General features: G+C 36.5%; 1 protein-coding gene and 1 long non-coding RNA gene across 8 annotated transcripts in view; one reads left to right on the top strand and one right to left on the bottom strand.

Annotated features, from left to right (window-relative positions):
- Nucleotides 1-14,508, bottom strand: part of LOC101734496 — a 44,054-nt gene extending 29,546 nt beyond the window's left edge. For both annotated transcript variants that reach the window (XR_004222036.1, XR_001171907.3), the window contains exons 1-2: nucleotides 14,422-14,508; nucleotides 13,698-13,798 (exon numbers count right to left, since the gene is read on the bottom strand). This is a non-coding gene — a long non-coding RNA (uncharacterized LOC101734496). The remainder of the gene's footprint in view (nucleotides 1-13,697; nucleotides 13,799-14,421) is intronic.
- Nucleotides 14,487-24,712, top strand: part of bmp7.2 (bone morphogenetic protein 7, gene 2) — a 51,349-nt gene continuing 41,123 nt past the window's right edge. Inside the window, exons 1-2 of one of the 6 annotated variants that reach the window (XM_018092128.2) lie at nucleotides 14,523-14,633; nucleotides 19,825-19,977. In XM_018092128.2, coding sequence (XP_017947617.1) covers nucleotides 19,954-19,977 — 24 coding nt within the window. In that variant the 5' untranslated portion in view covers nucleotides 14,523-14,633; nucleotides 19,825-19,953. 6 annotated transcript variants of the gene reach the window in all.

Here is a 24,712-nt window from a genome sequence, read left to right as displayed (position 1 = left end):
TGAAGGCGAAGGGAAATTGAGGAGTCCCCTTGTCATGACCCATCAGAAAATTATACCCATGGTCTCACTGTGGAAAACTGTGGGTGTTAAGTTCTTCTAGCTGATCTGTTAGGGAATGCTTAATACTGAGTGGCATTGCTTGTCTCAAGCACATCAAACAAATGAAAAATTACTGCAACTCAATACTAAATAGTGGAAATATAGCAATGATGTTGTGTGGATTTTTCTCCATAACCTGATAATGATTAAGGTTTCTCAAGTTCAGAACCATATCAATAATAGTAGACCTACCATTTGTGTGTGACTCAACTTATGGAAGAAAAGAAGCAATAGGGAGAGTTACAGATAGGGGAGTCCAAGAACCTAACCACAGGTAGGAGAGAAAGGGCGAATCCCTGCATTTTCTATGTTTTATGTAAACGGGTTAATTATTTTTTCTTTTTATTCGATGGTCACAATTATGCTAAGCAAATTAAAGTCATAACTCTATATATGTGTGTTAGAATAAATGTTAAGCAGAATGACAAACTATGTAACAATAATGACAGAAAATGGACATAAAACGGCGATTGTAATTTTACGCGTCTACTGCAAAGTATATGTATGCACTTGCTAGCACGAAATAAAAGTTGAATAAAAAAAAAAAAAAAAAGAAGCAATAGGGAATTTGCAGCTGCTGTGTTGAAATGTAAGCAGTAAGGCATAAATGTATATTACCTAGTAGCATGACTGAACCATGAATTATTTTGGTGAAGCCCTCTCAATGGTAGCTATATGTAAGGTAAGGTAGGGCAAAGGTATATGCCAATTGCCAAGTGCAATGCCCACTTGTTCCTCTCATTCTCCTAAACATCTCTATACAATATTTTAGAAGTGGACAGTGAAAATTACTTTTGCCAACTCTGGTTTTACATTCTCTAAAATAGCCTTTAAAATGTTTTAACTCATCCACACTAAAATTGCGAGGTGTGCCTTATTAAAGTACCTTATCCCTTTGCTCGAGTTTGTAATTTTGGTTTTTTATGATGTGCAGTCATAAGGGATGATGTGTTAATAACTATGCATTTTGCACTAGTTTGCTTTCTGATATCTGGTCAATCCTGAGCCTCTTGGGCAGGCCATTATTTTGACCCCATGTACTGGTAAATGAGTGGTCGAGCCAGCAGCCAATCTAAAATATTAAATATATAGGTTTTCTTCTGTTTTATATTCAGTGCAAATAGTCTTTTCTTTTTCTGGCGTATTGCAAGCAGATAAAATCACAAGCAGAAATTATTGATTTGTTCAGTGCTATAACCCTGGTTGCTTCAGGAAATTAACAGAGATAAATCCGTAGTTTTAGAACATAAGTTACTTTTTTTGGAACACAAATTTCAAGCAAATATGTTCATTGGAGTCATAAAAATATACAGCCATCTTACCACATCCATACAGTAAGCAGGCAGAAAGTTCTGCTTTATGTCACTAATTTGAAAAAAGCAAGGGGAGGGCTTGTAGACAGCAACCTTCAAATAATACATTGGGAAGTAAAAATACATTTGAGAGTAAATCAGCAATATAGTGTTAGCAAACACTTTCTGTAAGTGAAATTCATTTAAAAGAAGGCAAATAGAGTATCATTTTCAGCGCTTACTTCTGACTTGGGTACCAGCTCATGGTATAAGGTAAGCAATTACAATCACTGGGGGTGCCTAACATTTTGGCACAACCCACTGATTGTAATTTTTCTTCTCCTTTGATAAACATGAGTATCACAAAAAAAGAAAATCTATTTGAACTCATTATTAAAATTATAAAAAAAGAAAAGAAGGGGTGGCAAAATTGTTCACCTTTTTAGTATGATGTGGAGACAATTTACAATTGGTCTTCATTTATTATTACTGGTATTTTTTAATTATTTTACTTTTTGTTCTGTAGCTCTCCAGTTTGGAATTTCAGCAGTTATCTGGTTGCTAAGGGCCAATTTACCTTAGAACCAGGGAGTGGTTTGAGAGAGTGACTGATACAGTATATGAGGGCTGAATAGAAAGACATGTAATAAATAGTAACTAACAATAAAATTGTAGCCTCCCAGAGCAATAGTTCTTTGGCTGCTGTGGTAAGTGACTCCCATTGGAAAGAGGCAAAAAGAGGCAAATAATTAAAAAAAACTATAAAAGATAAAAAATGAAGACCAAATGAAAAGTTGCTATTCAATAACATATTTACAGTTAACTACCCCTTTAACAGCAGCAAGGAGAGGGACTCATGAATGTGACCCGTGTGATAGGGGTATCATATAAGAATATTCAGTTTTATTGGGGAAAACCAATAAAGATACATTCTTTGTTATAATCTGTGTAATATTTCTATATCAGTTTTTTATCCTTTAATAGCATTAACCACAACAACATAAGGATTTCTATGTTTTTATATCCAGTGAGTTAGTTCTTATGAAAATGTAGACGTGGGCAGAAGAGTGCAACTTCTACCAATAAAGAACCAGGCACGCTTGCTGTTCGTTCCCTGCATTTCTGTGTAGGCAGTCAAAACATAACTATAGTGCTTCAGGCTCCCCCATCTGTTTTCTGCATCTGTCAGGACTTTGTAGAGTGGGCTCAGAGCACGATTAGCCTTTTATTCAATGACATGGGTGCCAGAATAAAAACATCTACAGAAGTCCTTTCTAAAAAAAAGTTAACATTTTAATATAGATCCATATGTGTGTTGATTAAATTCTTTTGTACCAATCAGCAATAATTTAGACTTCACTTACAATATGTCCTATAGCATATAGCTGCCTCAGTTTACTGCTTTAAAATGCATGCCCATTAATAACTAATATGTACAGATAATAAAAAGTTTCAAGTAAGATAAATCTCATTGCAAAATATGAAAACCACATTTACAAACACCCCCACTGTCTAATTTTATTCTGTAAAGCACTTTGTATGTTATGCAAAGGTAGAGTATTAATGATGTGCGAATCTGTCCCATTTTGCTTCCCCCAAAAATTTGCAAATCTTTCAAAAGATTCACGAAACATCAAAAAATTCACGAATCGATCAAAAAAATGGAGTCGTATGCAACAATTCTTTAGACAAGCGGCAATTATTTTGATGAGAGACAATTCTTTTTGACGCGCGACAATTCTTTTGATACGTGACAAATTTAGCCCGCTTCACAAAAAAATCCACCAATAGGGAAACGCAGAAATTCGCCACAAATCCATGCCTTCCAATTTTTTTCACCCATCACTATATAGTATATAAAACCAGAGAATGAAAACTAAACACAATGCTTCCTCAATATGTATTAAAGCACATACTGTATATGTCTTTGAAAATAATACTTCAGTAGACACATCTACCTATTTGCACATGTATGGGATGATTTATAAACATTGGTGCCAAACTGCCCAAGTGCAATGGTTGACAATCAATCGACACTTTAATAGAGTGGGAAAAGAGTTAAGACACTTAATTGGTTGCTATTGGCAACTGCACGTTAGCCCCTATGTAAATTAGAAATGTATACAGTTATGTAATAGAAAAGACACTGCTTGCTCAGGTGCAGTAACCCATAGCAACCAACAAGAGTGCCTTGTTTACATAGTGTATAGGGGTTAGTTTTTAATAATTGTAAATAAAAGATAATATACGCATACTACCTGCAAGTAGTAAGAATGAACACTGGTTGAAATAGAAGGAGAAATGGTTGAAACAAATGTTGATAAAGAATTGAATGTTTAAGTCTACAGTATATGCCATAACTGATGATAGTAAACAGCAAAGCAGATATTAGAAGACATCAATGGGAGAAATTTAAGCAGGTAAAATAAACAGGTAGTATGCAGGCTATTAAATATAGTACACATACTGACACAATTAAAAAAAATATAGTGCATTAGTTTATTACACACATTTCTTCATTTCTGGAAAGAGAATCTTATATCGTTTGTTGCCTGGTTGTGTGATTACCTGAATTCTTACTAAGGCAACACGTTGTGTATTTGTTCCCTATTTTCTGCTGTACAAACAGAGTCCAAGCAGGAGCACATGTTGAACTGAGTTAGGACAATGCACAAAAGAAGACTTGTAATTAACCCCAACAAAAAGTTTCTGGTAATTATGCATTTGTGTTTGATTAGCATCTGTCACAACCAGCAGAAATCCATTGCACGCTACATCCTATAAATCCCATTGTCACATACAATTTACTTGTGTGTTTCAGGCCATTGGGAATTTAATTATACAAACAAACAAACATGGCTCCTTTAAGAAAGAAGACTATGGGGCATATTTATTATGCTGTGTAAAAAACGGCGAGAAAATTTGCCACACATCGCCAGGCTTTGCCGTGTAAAAATGGCGTAAAAACGGCGTAAAATCTCGTAATTGTTTTACACGTTTTTTCTTCCACCGGAACTTATGGGAAATAATGGCGTAATATCTGGCATTCAGATGGCGATCTTTTCCATTTATTTTACACAGCTTTTTCAGCGAATTAGTTTTACACAGCATAATAAATACGCCCCTTAGTCAATTGGAATTTACTGCTGTGCCTCATTATGTTGGGTTGGGTTTTCTTCTTATTATTATTCTTAGCGCCCCCCATTTTCTAAACACTACTCCTCCTACAGTTTTAGGGGTACAACACCCAAACTCTCCACACTTCTTTGCCCTATAGTGGAGCAGGTTGCTTGTGCTTTTCTACGAGATCCGCCCCCTGTCTTTTTGTGGCGCCACTCCAAACACCCTAATTTTTCCATTGCCCATGACAGGGAAGATTTTCAAACTGCTGCCACTTTTATAGCTTTGAAGCTACACCCCCCAAACTTGAACAACATAATCATGACCCTGAATAAAATAGCGACATTTGTTAGATGACTCAATATGGGAGGAGCCACAACAGCCAATCAAATTTCACCCATTAACTTTAATGGGGGATTTTAAACTGCTGCCAATCTTACAGCTTTGAGGCTACACTCCCCAAACTTGGATCACATAGTCCTGGGATCAGCCTGAATGAAAATGGATGCCCAAAAGTGGGTAGAGCTATGAACAGCCAGATTTTACCTTTGACTTTCAATGAAGGAAATTCAACCTGCTGCCATTCTCACAGTAATAACACCAGGGTCCCCAAACTTTGTAGAGTTGGCACCAGGTAACTGTGGTTCAAGGTTAGCAAAATTGGGCAGAGCCACCAACATCCAATCAGATTTTACCTGTTGACTTTCAATGGGGAAATGCAACCTGCTGCCATTCTCCCAGTATTAATACCAGAGTACCCAAACTCCTCACAGTTGGACACTAGGGGGCTGATTTACTTACCCATGAATCCGACCCGAATTGGAAAAGTTAAAACTTAACGCTACGAAAAATGCGCAACTTTTCGCGTAAGTTTTAACGCTACGCAAAATGCGCAACTTTTTACGCAACTTTCGTAATGGATAGGAAAACTCGCGTTTTTACGCAAAAATCGTATTGGATCCGAAAAATTCGTAAAGAATCCGAAAAAATCGCAAAACATACGAAAAAATCGCAAAGTACCGATCATTACGAAAAAAACGCAATCGGACTCCATTCGACCCGTTCGTGGGTAAGTAAATCAGCCCCTAGGGGTCTGCATTTTTAGATTTGAAAAAGTGGGTGGAGCCACCAACAGCCAATCAGATTTCATCTACTGAATTTTTTTTTGTTTAAATATAAAATGCTGCCATTCTTATACTATTTACTCCAGGGTCCCCAAACTTTGCAGAGTTAGTCACTGGGTGACAATAATTCAAGGTTTTAAAAAAAGTGGAAGGAGCCACAGAGCCAATCAGATTTATTTAATTTTAATGGGGAAATTTAAAATGCTGCCATTCTCACATGTTTAACGCCAGTGTCCCCAAACTTTTCACAGTTTTAGTTTTTAAAAAGTGGGCGGAGCCACCAACAGCCAATCAGATTTCACCTATTGAATTTTATTGGTTCCAAAACCTTGCAGTCAGTCGGTCACTGGGTGACTATGTACTTAAGGTTAGAAAAAGTGGGCGGCCACCAATCACAATTCACCTATTGACTTTTATTGTTTAAATTTAAATTGCTGCCATTCAGACACTATTAAAACCAGGGTCCCTAAACTTGGGTGGTTTTTACTATATAACTGTGATCCAAGGTTAGAAAAACTGGGTGGAGCCAACAACTGCCTTATTTTAAACCAACATGAAGTCTGTTCTCAAACTTCCCTTTCTAGTTGAGAAATGATCCTATTTTATTTGACCAAATATGTGGTGTGCTGGTGGTGTGCTGTACTTCTACAATTCCACCACCTAATTATATATATATATACATATATATATATATAATATATAATAGTCCAGTTTGATGCCTTTACCTTTCAGAGACATCCTTTCTTCTTTGCAGTTGTGCTAGGCATTAAATATGGAGGAAGAGTTTAAAAAAGAAATACAATATACACAGGCAGCCTTTCAATACTCTCCATATAATCTAGCGTTTTCTGATAAGGTTAACTGAAAGGAGCCCATTTAAAATGAAAAGAACACTGACTGTTTCTACTGCTGTAAAGCTGTATCAATTAACTCAAACCAAGGCAATAATTGCAGGGATGCAGTTTGTTTAGTCAGGGCACATTTGTCATCATTTAGTAGCCCCTTTCTCTGTTCATCACTAAACCTTAATGTCACCCAAGTAGTTAATCTGGATGGGTCTTGGGGGCGGGGGTTCTTAAATCAGTGGTTCAGAGAGTAGCTACAGTATTTCTGCATCTATCCTCTCGAGGAGAAATTAGCAAATTTGTCAATACCACACACGTCTAAAATTCTTTTATATGGAGCTTGATTAGTGGATTGTTCATCATCATTACAAGTAGTGTAAATGTTACAGATAACAGCATTTTACTACAAACTATAAAAACATGAAGGAAAGTTAATTGGCATCTGGTAAAATTAACCATATGGGGTAGTACAGTGATCCCCAACCAGTGGCCAACCGCTTGGATGTTGCTCTCAGTGCCCCCAAACCAGGTAGTTATTTTTGAGTTTCTGACTTGGTGGCAAGTTTTGGTTGAATAAAAACATGATTTACTACCAAATAAAGCCCCTGTAAGCTGATAGTGTGCATAGAGGCTCCCTAATAGCCAATCACAGCCCTTATTTGGCACCTCCATTAATTTTTATGATGCTTGTGTTGCCCTCAAAGTCTTTTTACATTTGACTGTGGCTCACGAGTAAGAAACGTTGGGGACTCCTGGTGCAGTATATGACAGGGATCTTAGATTGTAAACTCCAGTGTTGCAGGGACTGTCATTGATGTGAATGATGTATAAGTCATGCATAGCACTGCAAAAATGTGTGTTTATTATAAATACAGTACTAAATGGGAGGGACACAATTAGTTTGAAAAGCAGAAAATAGTTTTCAAAAAAAATTACAGCTCTCAGCATTCCAAATTAAAAACTGAAGGTTTTTCTGTCTATCCAGATCATTGCCTGATCTTCCCTAAAACCTTCTAAATATGCATAATTTGCACAGAAGTATTCAAGGCATTTCAAGATAAAAACTGGTATGCCTAAATTAATACCTACTGTGAAAATTACATAGAAACATTGAGTCACAGTTTCTTTGAGTTATTGCATATGGGAAGATCTATACCATGTTACCTTATAAAACATTTAAATACTAAATTAGGTCAAACACACACACACACAAACAAATATCAGTAGCAGGTTCCCCAAGAGAAAATGAAATACATAAATACATCATTATGGAGGGAAGAATCTGAACTATGAAAACATGCATGTTTTTCTCAGAGATTTGGGAATCATACGGAGTATAACACAAAGTGGTTTAAATCAAGCATATTGTTGTAACCCCATTTTGGCTGTAAAACCGACAATGTCCAGCTAGTGACATAGCATGGGGTACATTGGATAGGATGGGCCTTGCCTTTGCTATGTGGAAGAGTAAATATATGAATGGACACCATCTCGCTGCCAGATGCAATAAAATAAATGGAAAAGCAAAAATAAGCATGCCAGAAGCTCTTTGCAACAAAACTGGAATATAATTTAATTTGCCCAAGACAAGTAATCCACAGGGATATGCAGTTTGATATTCACAAATCAGAGATAGATCAATAGATGCAGGTTCAAATGCTATTAAAGGCAGAACACTGATGCACCACTGAGGAGAGTGGATCAGGGAGAATAAATCTAAGCCTGATACCCTTGTTACTACTGCTATCCCTTCACTAAGGCAGCAGAACCTGTTAGGAGAATACTCCTGCTGTCTCTCCTGGTTGGAGCACAAAGAGCTGCTCTTGCTAGCTATAACATTTCTAGAACATGCTATTACAGAACTGACCTACTCAAAATGAATCCTCGTTCCCTCCTTCCCAACGTCTCTATAGGTGATGGTTTCTCTAGGGCCAAATACTTCTGGGCTGTGTGGATCCCAGGCTTCCTGGAGCACATCCAACAAATCAATTGCTGAAGGCTAAGAAGCAAGATCCACCCCTGCTAAACATTCTATTACAGTTTGCAGGAAGTGGTCAAAACCTATGTGATAATAAAATAGAAATATGTAAATAGAGAAATGGGGGGAGAAGGAAAGCAAGGAGCAAAGGTCAAAAAAACCTTGCTCAAAGTGCCATATTTTCTGCCTACAATATACTCTCCTAGTATTGTAAGGCATATTCCCTTCGGCCTCCAGTATGGATTCTGCCTGTGACTCATGTGCCCACCCATTATATGCACATTATATGCATATAGGGTTTGCTCCCATTTGTTGTAAACATGCCCTGATGTAACTTATTGACATTTAATTTTTTTATTCTGCTTCAGAGCACACAACGACACTGCTGAGCAATACAAAACAACCATGCCATAAAAATGATTAAGTGGCGAGGAGAAATTAATTGTTTCACATCTAATGACAAGGGTACTATAAAAAATACATTACCAATGCACTAGACAACAGCAAATAACAAAAAACACAGTATGATTAATATTTAATTAAGCCACAAAGACATGCTAGCAAGATGACCTTACATCGACTTTTCAAAATTCTATAGTGATCTGAAAATAAAAGGCTACCATTTACCACTTGAATCTCCCCATTAGTCAATTTTCAATAAACTGGCAGCATATACAATTAGCTGGATGCAAATATTTATTGTGCTGGCCAACTCTGCTCCCCTGACAGGATAACGAATCACTTCTATTCAATATTCATCTAATCTAAACAGCCGAAGGCCCTGCCATGATACATCAAGTGCAATAATGCTTCTACGGCAAAAAAGAAAACCTCATTCAATTATTTGCTCTGGTCATGCAGCAAGCCTGCCCAAAAAGAACCACTTTCACTTTGCTGTAAATATGTTAACATATTATACCTTCCATAATAATGTAATACGTTTTAACTGTGATATTTTGTTTCTAAAACACTACAAATAGTGGGCTCCAAACAAAAAAATAAAAGCAACAAACCTTTTAAAAAATATATAGTTTCTAAGAATAAATGTAATCACATGGTAAAAGATTTATTAAAAAAGCATAACAAAATCCCTTGCTTGGCAGCTTTCATGTTCTGTACAAATATTGCATATCCACAGCACATTGTCAGTAGGATGATAACAATATCAATTAACCGGATACAGACATACTGATATGACAGAAGAGCATATATAACTGTCACCTCCACTATCTAACAGAAATAATGGTAAACATTACGTGATCACTAAGAAAAAAATGCCAACGCCAAAGCTTTATTATAGCGATACTGACACCTAAAGTAAAACATTTTTTAAAAAATATGTCATTAATTTGTATTTCATGCTATTTCTAGTTTTGCCTTAAAAGTATTTCCTGACACTTTTTCATTACCTATTAGATCCCTGTAATAGGCCTTCATTACTCATAAACCATAACATGTTATAATTATCAGTCAAGTGAACTTAAAGGTCATGGTTTTTCCCAAGTAATTTTTTTTTTTTAACAATTTTATTAATTATTTATTAGACAAATACAACAACTATCGAGAAACAAGCAAATCCCAACCGGGATTAATAAAGTACATAATATAAGTAGATTAGTAAACTGAACATTTCAGAACAATTTTACAGTTGGCAATGAATGAAAAGGTAATAATGGAAAAATATAGATTAGTATTATACAAATGACTAAGATTTATTCTACATTTAGCATTTATTTTTGTTACAATTAAACAGGCTAGTAAGAGTGTGTAAGCATTCATGGAACTATGGTTAGTAAAGTAATGAGTCCAAATGAGAGCTATCCTTGGGAGGAAGGGTATTCATGAGGAATTTCCATTTAGTTAAGTATCTTGTACGATTTTTTGTGTTACTTCATTTGTACAGAGAACTTGTAACTCCGTAATGACCTCCGCTATTAAAGGGGAGTTAGGATCTATCCACTTCTTAAAAATAATCCTCTTTGTTGCTGCCAAAATAAGGTTTAAAAAAGGCGGATTTTGAAGTCAGGTTGTATTTAGAGTCCAATGTAGATTTTAGATGGCTCTCAATGACTTTCCAAAAACTATTAATATGAGGGCAATCCCATAGTAGATGAATTATATTTGGAAGCGTTGTACTACATTTGGGACATTTATTGACATTTATTTATATAAGGCTATAGTTTTGCTCCCTCCAGACTTCTGTGTGAATGAGTTTGTCAAAAAAAGCTTTGTACAATTGGTTAAAATTTCTGGGGAAATTTCTGTATGAAGATAGGTGGACCATTTTTTTGCAGTCGAATCCAGAGGATGAGCTTTAAGAATTGAGTTGCTCCATATTGAAGTCTTTATACTCCTGATGTTATTACGGGATTGAGAAACCATAAGATTATCAAGAGCAGTAGTAAGCAGTGGATTATAGACTGATAAGGAGTCTCGATGGTTGTGGTATTGAAACCAATGAGTAATTTGGAAATAATGTAATTTTTCTTTTTCTGAAATTTGATATTTACTGCTGAATTCTGACCAATCCAGAATTTTATCGGAAGATGGTGAAATAATGTCTTTTATATATTGTATTCCTTTTTGTTTCCAGATGGTAGACATAGGAGGATGAAATGAGTTGGATAATGTTGAAATCTTTACTAGGGGAAAGTATGGCGTTGAGATATAACTTGACTTATGCATTAGTTTCCAAACTGTGAACGTATCTCTAAATAGAGGATTCTCTTTAGTTTCTGCAGGTTGAAATTTCAGGGGTTTATGTATTTGTTCCAAAATGTTATCGTAAGAATTAGTTAAAAGTTCCAGAGGTAGACTGGTAAATTTACCCTTTTCCGAAAACCATTCAACTATATATCGAGTTAAAGCTAATAGATTAAAGGTTCTAAAATCAGACAAATGAAGACCACCATAAGACTTAGGACAGTTCAATTTGTTCAATGCTATTTTGGAAGTTTTGCCTTTCCAAGTAATTTTAATCAGTAGCTAGTACAAGATGTTGGTGCCATTTTAAGCCATACAATTTGGCTACTGCTACAGTATTTGTGCGGCAGTAGTCTGTTAGCATTACAAGCTATAACTAGCAGGCTGAGACGGGATGGGCAAAACAGTTTTAGTAACAATTACTTACAAAAGCAAACCTATAAGCAAAAAATAATTAATAGGACCTATAGGTAACTTTTTATGTGGATTCATTTTTTAAAAAGTATTTTTTCATGACAGTATCACTTTAAAATATTTCACCTTAGACATTGTAAAACAGTTTGCAATTGGTCTCAATTTTTTTACTTAGCTTTTTGATTCAGCAGCTCATCAGCTTGGAATTTAAGGAGCTACCTTGCTGCTGTGTTCCCTAGCAACAAAAAGTGGCTTGAATGAGAGACAGGAATATGAAGAAGAGAGGTGATGAATAAAAAGATATGTAATGAAAAGTAACAATAAAATTGTAGCCTCACAGAACAATAGTTTTTTAATGCTGGGGTCAGTAACCCCCATATGAAAGCAGAAAGGAGTAAGAAGAATGCAAATAACTTGAACATTTACAAACTTACTTTGCAAAATGAAACACACATACTCTCATCTCTTAATTAATTTTTTTGCAGGCCTTGAACCCCTCCCATCAGGGTGTTAGCTACATAAGGATAAGGGTAAGAGTAATGACTTTTGCTGGGCGATTTTATCTTTATCAGTTTTATTAATCTAAGATTAATGTGTTTTAACAGTGTATAGTATTAATGTTATATTGGATAGGTGGTATACATTGTGCTAATTTTTAATATGTGGTATGTAAGGTTGGCAACTATCTATGGTGTAAATATGTATTTATACATTTTAAATGTATGGGATTTCCCACAGATGCTCAATTGACACTAATGATGGAACACAGTACTAATTTGTGAATGAATAGAATGGATAAAGGAGCAAGATATAAAGGAAACTTCTTTTTATTGATGCTATTGAACACTATTGAACACCAATCAATGGACACAGGGGGTGGTGCTAAGGTTTAAAATGTTCACATGGTTAAGTAATGCTTTACTTGATAAAGGGCGTCACATTGCCCGAAACATGTTGTGTATTGTGGTTTAAAATAAAGCCTTTTTAGCAGAATTCTGCTGTATGGTGCTCTCCTCTCTACCTGGGATCATGTTGATGGGCTCAGCGGTGTGCCTTGTGGGGATTGATGCATCAAGCCTGAATGCTAGGCTGTGTGATTAAATACCTATCTGTAAACGCTCATCTCTGTGATGGAGGTGCAGCCTAACTATAAAGGAATATTAAGTACTTAAGTTTAATATGTTCACAAATCCTCCTCTTACTGTTAGTTTTACCTACATATTGTAAGTTGCCAAATAGATAATATGAAGATAAAATGAAAATGGTTTAAAGTAATTAAAATATAATGTACTGTTGCCCTGCACTTGTAATAGTTGTGTGTTTGCTTCATAAAGACTTATATGTATACTACTATATACTATAATAAGCTGCTATGTAGCCATGGGGCAGTCATTCAAGCATGAAAAAAAGAAAAAGGGCACAGGTAACAAAGCAGATAACAAATTACAGTAGCTCTGTAGAATACAGAGATGTATCTGTTGTCTGCTATGTAACCTATCATCTAGCCCTATTTCAATTTGAATAATTACCCCAATGGCAGATTGTTTATATAAATTACAGTAGTGTTTCTGAACCAAAACACAACTTTTACCAGTGCAGGGCAACAGCACATTATATCTTAATTACTTTGATACATTTCCATTTTCTGATGATACTGTTTCTTTAATAGCTTTATTATAAACATATTATACAGACAAATCCGAAATGTAGTCATTGGTATGACCTTTCTCAAGGACTGGAACATCGGATTTTTCTATGCAAAGTGTTTATAATACAGCTATTAATATTTTTATATGATGTGCCAGACTCATAATAATTTTTGTATATTCAGTTTGCCTGTGCACCCCACTATATATAATTTTTGCATTTGAGTGCAGAAACCCAAAGGACTCATACAGGTGGGTGTTTTGCCCTGCCTTCCCCAGCAGAAAGCAGCCCTGCCTTCATTCCTTCTAATAAAAAATAAAGCAGAATCATTTTACAAGCATTATTTTCCTTCATAGTAAACCCAAATGCTGGGCAGTTTTATAGTAGTCAGCATAACCAGCTCAGACGCATATGACAACTAATGTATTCTGCTGGAACAGATGCAGCACATTCTTTCCTATCCCGTTGTACTCACAGGTGCATGTAAGCATCGAACGCAGGTGAAATGCAGCATGTTGTGCAGGGGAACACTGCAGCACAGGGGAAGGCAGGAACAGATGCTCCTGAGCATGAGCCCTAAGAATTAAAAAAAAAAAAAAAATTATATATATATATATAATATACACATACAAGCATGGTATCAATTTTCCAGTTTTACAAAATGCTTCCCCACATTCTATTATTAATCATTCCCTCATTGTATCTTTATTGTCTTTTCATCTGTAATAAAGAGAGAGAACCTTGCAATGTTAACTTAACCAGTATAAATCCATGCTTATGGAAAATAAAATTGGCTTTGGTTATTTAAAAGTTTTATGAGAAAAGGCAATACAGGTTGTTAATGGGAAAAATTGTATTATTAAGCACAAAAAAAAATCATATTCCACAATGAATCATGCTTTTTCCACAGGAACATTCGTAATTTAACACTTTCTACATGAAAGAAGAATGGTTCTTACAAAGGATACATTTATATTTTGCACAACAGTAAACAGTTTTAATATACTCCTCACAAATGTCTTTCCTAATATTTTAAAATAATGACAGAAAAAACCTTTAATTAAATAAAAAACCCATAAAAAATCCCACAACCCAAGTTTTGTTCATAAGAAATCCTATATCAATATATGTTGTTATTAAAATCAAATATCCTTGTTACCTGGGAAGTAAAATATGTAACTGCTTGGACATTGGAATACCTTTTTAATCTTTGGAAGGTTTCAGCTGGTGCATTGCCTCAGGTCATCACCAAAAGGAATTCTGGGGGTTGTAGTTTAAACTTTTTTTTTCCCACTCAATGATGGCTGCCTGCTGGGAGTAAGGTGTTGTTCACTCTGGCTTAAACATGAATCTTTCAGTCACCTGAGATTATAGATCTAAGCTGCCTAGTTTTAACATATGGAGTAGAAAGGTAAGTACAACTTTTTTCTTATATCAGATCCAGCAATTCAGTACTATGAACTCCTTATTCTTAAATTCAGTGTAAGGATTTAATTTTTAGGTTGAAAGTAACTTCTGAATACACAGTACAGAAAGTTATTGTAGAAGGAATAAACAGACAAAAAGAAAGGGAAATGTACTGTACCCTGCTCCCAACACTGCCAAATGATGATTAATATACAGGCAATATTTAGTGGCTTTCAGCCAGCCCAGGGAAACCTGGAACAGGTGCTGCAACAATTAGATACCAATCAGGTGTTCAGTCTTGATGAAGGATAATAAGGCCAAGTAAATAAGGATAGCCTTATCCAAGTCTCATGGAAGGGAAGCATTGCAGCCAAAGCATACAGCACCTTGTTGCTCTTATATTCAAGACAGCTGTATTTTCAACATATCACAAAATATACAATGCATGTTATTAATGTTTGGGGAATGGAAACATAACCCTATTTGGTTTTAGGACCTAGTGATTCCTAGTTAGATTCCTAATAATAATGCACTGTACAACTGGCCATCACATGGCCATGCATTACATTCATTTTATTGGTGTCATGTATATAAAATGGCCACTCAGCAGTAATGAAGAAAACAGTAATCTATTGCTAGTCGGTGTTAAATCTGATACATATGTTTTCCTATAGATATCAAGATACAGGTAAGGCATTCATTTTTAAAAAAACAGTTATCCAGAAAGTTCTGTATTACTAGAAGGCCATCTTAAACAGACTCCATTATAATCAAATTTAAGATACAGCTGAAGGGGTTATTCACCTTGAAATGAACTTTTAGTATGATTTAGACATTGATATTCACAATTTGCAATTGGTTTTCATTTTTTTATTTTTTGTAGTTTTCCTGTTATTTAGCTTTTCATTGAGCAACTCTGACATTTTAGCAGCTATCTGGTTGCTAGGATCTTGTTTACCTTAGCAACCAGGCAGTGGTGTGAATGAGAGACTGGAATATGAATAGAAGAGGGAATAAATAGAAATATAAGGAATAAAAATTAAATTGTAGCCTCAAATAGCAAAAGGTTTTTTGGCCAGCAGGGTCAGTGACCCCCATGTAAAAACTGAAAAGATGTCGACAAAGACAGCAAACAATTAAAAAACTGTAGAAGATATATAATGAAGTCCAGTTGCAAAGTTGCTAGGAATAGTACATTCTATAATGTACTAAAAGTTATCTTATAGGTGAACCACCCCTTTAATCCTTATTGAAGGTGAAACAATCCTGTTGAGTTTAGTTAATGTTCAAATGATTTTTTTAGTAGACTTAAGGTATGGAGATCCCAGTAACAGAATGACCCCTTAGTGGGAAAAACCCAGGACCCCCACCATTCTGTATAACAGCTCCCATACCTGTATTAAATGTTACACTTCCAAAATTCTGTCTAGCTCTGTTTTTTTAACTTGGTGCCTTTGTGCAGTGTTCTTTAATGCCTTCAGTGTCAGGGTGACAGAGTGCAAAGCTTAGATCAATAGGTAACTCAGGACCTTCGTAGAATCTGCCATTTTATGGTACTTTGCCCTCAGGCAGTTTTGCCAAAAGTGCATTAGAGTGGTTGTGCACTGATGCTGGGGATCAACAAATGTTTTCTTGGGTTGAGGTCAAAACCCTGTGCAAGCCAGTCATGTTCTTCTCACCAACACATTCTATATAGACCTTGCTTTACGCATGGGAGCATAATGGTGCTGAAGCAGGTAACTGTTGCTTCAAAATAGGCAGCACAGACTTTTGAAGGTTGTTATTATACGCTGTAGCCTTTATATGCTGTGGCAATTTGTGCTTGACTGAATTGTGCAGTGTACGTTGAGAGTTCCCTGGTGGTTCTGGAAGCTGCTGGCTCAGTGGAGGGCCCAGGGCTGTACATTATTGTGGGGCAACTGCCTTGTCCCCTACTACTGGACTCCAGATTTACACCTGGTTGAACTTACTAGGAACTCTGCACTGCACTTTATGCTGGCAAAGTGCAAAACAATTACTGGGAAAAAAAGTTGTTTTTATAATATACATATTGTGGTTAATTAAAGGGCATGTCAACCCCAAAAATAATTTTTTGTGTAATAAAAGAAAACATAATTCTAAGCAATTTTTGTAGCGCTTTAAAAGTTATTTGTAAATGTAACTGCTATTGAAAGCAGCAATTGCTGAACTCCTGGTTATTACTTTTTAAACAACAGTTGCAACTGTCAGCCTCCTCCAGCAAGGCAGGTCTGTCAGTCTGCTGCTTGTGTTACATTGTTTCAACAGTCAGAGCCCCCAGGGCAGAGAATAGAAAAGGACAGGCAAGCACTGCTTTTAATAGCAGTTATATATACAAATAACTCATAAATCATTACAAATAAATCATTACAAATTTATAATAAATGTATATTGCAAAGCTGCTTAGAATTGTGTTTTCTTTAATTAGGCAAAAAATTATATTTTGCTTTGCCCTGTCATTTAAGTGGACTGGTGGTGCTGAATTATAGAGACTGTGGTAGTATGCTGGGACTGCTATTTGAGACAAGGTGCCACTTAATGGACTGAGTCACAAGTTACTCCTGTTTAAATATTAGGGATTGTTGTTAATTAATCCTGGTTGTGCTATTACTTCCCTATGTGCTCATAGATATGTCCTGTACTCTGGGCCACACAAGCCTGCCAAATAGGAGCAGATTAACTAAGGCTTTTTATACCCCAGTGCAGTAACCTATAGAAGCCAATTAACTTTACCCAGTGTTCTGCAGATAGAATGAAGAATAAAACTACTATTTATGAGTTACACCATGGAGGCATTTGACCAAAATTAGTAAATGAGCTTCAGTGTATAACACTCTGAGGAGCCTATTTATTATGCTGTATAAAATGAAATTCACTGAAAAAGAAGTGTAAAAAGCTTCGCAAAATAAATGGCAAATTTCAGCGTCAGAATTAGTTTTTAACCATTATTCTGGTGGAAGAATAATTATGATGTTTTTTATGCAGCAAAGCCTGACAATGTGAGGGGAATTTTGTCACTGGGTTTTACACAGAATAATACATTTTCCCCTGAGTATTCTGAGGTACCAGTAAGCAAATAAGCAGCCTTTGAGTGAAGTGATAATATTAGTTCTGGAGAAACCTGGGGGTTGGGGTGTTCCATCCAGCAGATGTATCAAGTGGGTGACAACAAGTAGCTTGACTGTTTAAGTACAATACTAATTCCCAGCTAACCTGCCGATAACTCATTTAACCAGGCTTCTTAGCTCAATGGGCTAAACCAGCAGGCCTCAGGCCACTAGCCATCACAGAGAAATACCACAAAATGTTACCAAACACAACAGAATAAATTGTGGTAACGTATCCTTCATCAAGGCAGTAGATAGTTACATAGTTACATAGTTACATAGGGTTGAAAAAAGACCTGTGTCCATCAAGTTCAACCCATCCAAGTAAACCCAGCACACCTAACCCACACCTACCAATCTATACTCACATACATAAACTATAAATACAACCACTAGTACTAACTGTAGATATTAGTATCACAATAGCCTTGGATAAATAAAAGTAGGTGTAGAAACCTGGGGCCTTATCTGGAATCCTGATACCAAAAAAGCTCATAATTAGGGGAAGTATAATGATCTAAATTATAGAAAAACCCAGAGGTCCCAGGCATTCCAGATAATAGGTCCCATACCAGTACTTATATCGCCATTCTAAAAAAATGCAAATGTCCTAAGGGTTTTCCTGGTTCAGAAATGAAGTGAGATTATTCAGGAAGCCCTTGAACAACTCATCTTGGTTGTTTTCATTGCACTATATGATTGAGGTGGTGTGTGGGCTTTTTCCAGGCAGGGATAGCATTAGGAATGACTGACAGGCCTCTTAGCTACTTAGAAGAGACTAGACAAAGCAGTGTACAGTTTTGCCCATCATCCAATCACCTTTGGTGAACGGTGTTAGCCTTACCTAAGCATAGCACTTTGGAACTTAGAAACTCCCTTTTTTTAGCATGCTCTGAGCACTAGCCAAGGCATTAATATATAAACTAGGCCTAAGGGGGTGGTAACATATAGGCAACAGTCCAGAAGAAGACAGCATTATTTTCTGTCAGGTGAACTCTGAGGGAGCACATAGACCATCACAAAATGGTGGCTCAAGGGAAGCGATGAAAAACGGCAATATTTACTGATACAGGTGTGGGACCTGTTATCGAGAATGCTAGGGACCTGGGGTTTTCCTGATAAAGGTTCTTTCCATAATTTGAACTCCATGCCTTAAAGGAGCAGTTCAGTGTAAAAATGAAACTGGGTAAAATAGATAGACTATGTTCCATGTGCCCCCCCCCACCAAAGTCACTGACTTACTAAAAGGTTAGAGAGCTGAAAGCAGGAAGTAGTGTTTTGACTATTATGACTATTATGTCCACTTCAGCCTTTATAGATAGATATATTTTTGCCAAACTAACTATACTGCAAATTTTTTTTTATTTTGCACAGTCTATCCATTTTACCCAGATTTATTTTTGCACTGAACTGTTCCTTTAAGTCTCCTAAAAAAATATGTAAACATTAATTGAACCCAACAGGATTGTTTCGCCACCAATAATGATTAGTTATATCTTAGTTGGGATCAAGTACAAGGTACTGTTTTATTATTTCAGAGAAAAATTAAATACATTTTAAATATGTGAATTATTTGATTAAAATGGAGTCTATGGGAGATGGGCTTTCTGTAATTCAGAACTATTATGGGTTTCCAGATAATGGATTTCAAACCTGTAATCCTAATAAGCCATATTGCATGTGTGTTTTATAAATTTCAAGATTTAAAGAGATGGCATGGGAACCCTATATATGTGCATTGTTACCACTTGGTAATATTAGTTTATGTAAAGGTTAGATTTCCTTAGCAGCCGTAACCTTGCTTACTTATAACACCCAAGGGCTGACCAAAATTAAATAAAAAATCAGGAGAAGCTAAAACAGAAACTCTACCTGCTGAAGGATTATTATGGGTAGCTACAAACTGTGACTTTTATATGAATATCTCCAGTATCAAATCACATGGAATGCAATCCTCCACTTAACAGGGGATGTAGGATATATCCTTAGTCATTGTGTGTACGGGAATCTTTTCAAAGAGTGCCCCCCATTTTCTACTATACAATTTAACCATAACTTTTTTATACACAGACTCTGATGCTGTAATAACACATATATGAAAATATTTGAAACTATGACACACACATTTCTGGCTGTAATAAATCAACATCCTGAAGACTGATCAGGACACTTCTTTTCTGAGAAGCATTTACATTACAGATGGATAAGGCTGCTAAAGAGCAAGTAAGCATATTTTGCTCATCCTGTTAATTTCCCAAACATATCATCCATAATGATAATCTTGTTGGTAATTGGACACTGTATTTATTATATGCTGCTTTAGGGAAATGAATTGCATATTTTAGAAAATACTTTTTCTTGGGAGGCAGAATGGAAAGTCTGAATGAAATGAATCATTGGAAAAGAAGAAAGAGAACCTCATATAGGCTTCACTCTATCATTACGCTCTATCATTTAAACAAAACTCAGTGGAATCTACAATTCGCTCATATGCTTAAAACACAATTCATTTATTCATTTACTGTATATACTCGAGTATAAGCCTAGTTTTTCAGCACCCAAAATGTGCTGAAAAAGTCACCCTCGGCTTATAATCGAGTCGGGTGCCATGGGTCCCTCCAGACTAGCACCCTCTGTCCTTTGTGTGCAAATTGGGCCACCCGCAACCAGACCCTCCAGTGCCCTGGCCTGCTCCCAAATTCATCTTCATCTACCATCCTCACCTGTCCCATTCTACACTAGACATTGCACTTTATATTCAATATAAACTATATATAGTTTTGAAGGATTTTAACTCTTTGTGTTTTAGCTTGGTTGCTGATTGAGCTAAGGGGGTAGTACTCTTAAGGTATCATCGTTGATACCATATTGTTTTGTTGTCCACAAGAGCTAGTTTACTGTTTAAATAAGTATTTAAAAACGCATACCCCACTCATTTAATGTAATTTTATTGGTATTTATTTTGATTATTGAAACTTAGCAGTAGCTGCTGCATTTCCCACCCTAGGCTTATACTCGAGTCAATACGTTTTTCCAGTTTTCTTAGGTAAAATTAGGTACCTCGGCTTATATTCGGATCGGCTTATACTCTGGTATATACGGTACATTAAAATAACCACTTGGTTCATTTTCAGTTCAATAAGTTACCATATCATATAGTGATAGAATTTATGAATACAATTAAAAACACTGAGGAATGTATATCACACATTTGCTCGGCTTAATTAGAGTCTATTAATACACAACCAATCATGTTGGCTTACTAATAAGCTGCTTTTTCCCATCATGCACAGCAAATCACGGGTGGATAAGTTGCGGTTCCTCCTCCACCGCAGCCAAAAGTATACCACATCCTGTATGTATGCTTATATAAGTATATAAGGTACATTTAATTCTTTTAAAGCCTTTAAGTCCCATGATGTACAGCAGATTAAGGTATATAAAGTTTGTTTACTTCCTCCAAGTCACATGATACACAGCAGAATGTTAAGCAATTACAGTATGTGATCATATATTACCAAACCCAAGCTGTTATCTCTCTAATGTCCTCATCCATTCACTGCTTCTTCCCTTTTGATGTAACATCAGATAGGAAACCAATTGTATTATAGTCAACATTTAAGAAATGTCTTAAAATTGTTAAAAAAAACAAACAAACCTTATTTTCTTATTGTAGGGACCCATAGGGTTAAATGGCCCCTATGGCTTTAATTCCTTAAAGAAGGGCAAAAGGGAATCTTCTAAATAAGTTTATTTACATGTGTATGCTATTGGCTAGCAGGTAGGGTGATCACTTCCTGCATCACTTTGGTATAGTGATGGGAAAGGAGGAGCACTTCCTTTTTGTTTCCACCTGAGGAACAGGTTGGATGTTGCTGTGATCCTGGGCACAGGCCCAGTTAAAGTCAGGGACCAGGGCCCCCATAAATGAGACATTAGATAGTGGTAGGTGTACACTCTAAGGGGCACATTCATGAAAATGCAAGTTCGAATCCTGAATGGGATAAATTCGGATTGGATACGATAATTTCTTAAGATCGCAAATATCATGAATATGCTTCCGAAAAAATCGTATTAGTCACGATAATATCGTATTGGCGATCCGAAAGTCACAAAATTTTCATATCCGAACGATCATAAAATGCAGTGAAAACCTTTCCGACTTTGATCTTTCTGTGCATGATTTTGGAAGCCTCCCATAGGGCTCAATGGCACTCTGCAGCTCCAACCTGGCCCAAGGAAAGTCTCCCATAGGGCTCAATGGCACTCTGCAGCTCCAACCTGGCCCAAGGAAAGTCTCCCATAGGGCTCAATGGCACTCTGCAGCTCCAACCTGGCCCAAGGAAAGTCACGATACCGAAGCTTGAATGAATTCGAAACTTTTGTACTCTGCGCAACAATCCGATTTTGCTGCACTAATTTTGCCGCAAAGTACGAAAAAGTCGTGAAAAAAAGGTAAAAACTAAGTAAGCTTTATCAGAAAGGTCTATGTAAATACAGCCATAAGCACTCACAGAAAGTCCTCTATCAAAAAAAACAAAGGATTTCTTGACTCATTTTTTGTAAACATGGTCTTAGGTCTGACTTCCTCAGAACAATCCTTTATTCCTGGGGCCAGAGCAGCTCTCTCCCTTCTCCTGCTTCCCCTCCTGTGAGAATTCAGAAGAATTCACTCCCCCTCCCATCAGAATGTGTGATCTGAGCTACCAGCAGCTAGAACTTTTAATAAATACAATTGGCAGTATGACAAAGTGCCCCTAAATCTCAAACTTTTTTTAGTACTTTGAGGATGGTTAAAGTATTCACGAACGATCATTGCATTGCAATAAACACAATTGCACCTATAACAACTAGGTGTCAGACCATGTGGTGTCAGCATTAACCAGCAAATTCCACAACTACCTTAATATCCTCACAAAGAAGGATCAGAAGAAATTATTGTCCAATTCTCATTCTTAGACTATTAAGGAACAGGTGCAGAACTGTCTTCATAGTCTTAAAAGGAGGTGACTGGGACTTTTCTGTCATGAGGCAATTTGAGAACCTTGCTTCAGGTGGCAGAGCCCTGCAGGTACCAGGTGCTGGTAAATTTTAAGAGTCAAAATTCAGTTTTTATACTGGAAATTAGCCTCTATGGGGCTGATTTATCAAAGTACGTCGGGTACGAAATACCAAAAATTCGTATTTTTGCTTTGCGCAACTTTTTCATACTTTGCGATAAAATTTGTGCGACAAAATCGTATTGTTGCGATTAAAGTACAAAAGTTTCGGACTCATTCATGCTTCGGTATTGTGACTTTCCTTGGGCCAGGTTGGAGCTGCAGAGTGCCATTGAGTCCTATGGAAGGCTTCCAAAATCATGCACCGAAGGATCAAAGTCAGAAAGGTTTTCCCACCGTTTATGATGGTTCGGATACGGTCGGATCGGCAATACAATATTATCGTGACTATTCTGATTTTTTTCATACGCAATTTTGTGATCTTTGCGATCATCAGAAATTATCGTATCTAATCCGAATTTGACCCATTTCGGGATTTGAACTCATACTTGATGAATTTGCCCCTATGTGTTGCCGATACCCTCCACTGACAAATAAGAAGTGCATACTGTAGATTAGAAGAGAATTCCATTAATGTCTTAACCAGGGGCGATTCTGGACATATCGCCGCCTGAGGCGGCTCCTGGATGCCGCCCCCCCCCAGCGCTCCCCAGCGCTTACCTTCCGAGCGCAGGAGCGGGTCCGGGGGCGGTGAGATTGCAATTGCGCACTCTGCACTAGAAGAGCCGAATTTCCGGTTTAAAAACCGGAAATTCGGCTCTTAATTTTACCAGGAGCGGCTTTTTGCCGCCCCTGGTAACTGGGGCGCTTCTGCCGCCTGAGGCGAGTTTCTCAACTCTCCTAATGGCAGAAGCGCCCCTGGTCTTAACGAGTGGCTTGGATGATAATATCAAAGGCTATTGTTATACTACAATCTACAATTAGAATAGATATTGGTACATAAAGTTGTATATGTGAGTGTGTGTGTGTGTGTGTATATATATATATAATATAATTTCCACATGAAGGTTAGTACAAGTCAGTGATGCTGAGTGATACACAGAAGTTTGAAATCTGATGCACAATTTTACTTTTTTAAAAACTTACATTTACTATGTATAAGAACAAAAGATGTATTTAATAATAGGAACCTCCAGCATCTGACAGTCTGTCAGTCAAGACAACTGCATAGTGTAATGAGGCTGTTTATAGGTAGCTAAAAGGCAATACATTACAGGCACAATAAACTATAGTTTTACACATATATAGTTGCATCCATCTGTAATGTAAATGCTTCTCAAACTGTTTGTGTATCAGGCCAAAAAACAGAACTTTGTGGGAAAGCATACAGTGGTATTTTAGTAGGAATCTTCAGCGACTTCTGTATTAATTTATTTTTGGCAAAATGTCAGTGATAAGTGACATCACACTTTCAGTCTCTTAATTGTCTTAACATTTGAGTTATATTTGTAAAAGTAACTACTATCAGACACTGCAACACACCTCTGATGGCATAGAAATTGAATTTTGGGTTGTTTTCTTTACAAAACCAAAAAAGCAGAATTTGGGTAAACACAGAATCTTTATTATGGAACCTGCAACTCTTTGACATCCAGCATGTTTGGGAACAGAACTGATGGCAATGATGTACAGTTTTTTTTGCAAGGGAAGATTTTTCCAAAATGTTATCTCTTCACATATTATTTTTCTAGATATTTGATAGATTGCAGATGTATTGTGCTTTATTTATTCCCATCCCCACAGCAAAATTATTCAAAAGGTACAAAGCAAGTAGGTGAGTGTTTGTCAGCAAGCTGAAGTGTCATGCTAAAATGTGAAGGACGCAGCAGGGCACAGATTTTATCTTGTTAGAAAGTGACAGGTATCGTCTGTGAGTAACATTTTGAGAGATGGGCCCT

The sequence above is a fragment of the Xenopus tropicalis genome, chromosome 3, assembly GCF_000004195.4.
Source record: "Xenopus tropicalis strain Nigerian chromosome 3, UCB_Xtro_10.0, whole genome shotgun sequence".
NCBI classification, from domain to species: domain Eukaryota; kingdom Metazoa; phylum Chordata; class Amphibia; order Anura; family Pipidae; genus Xenopus; species Xenopus tropicalis.
The sequence above is the reverse complement of the archived record's forward strand: the minus strand, read 5'-3'. Positions and strand labels throughout refer to the sequence as shown.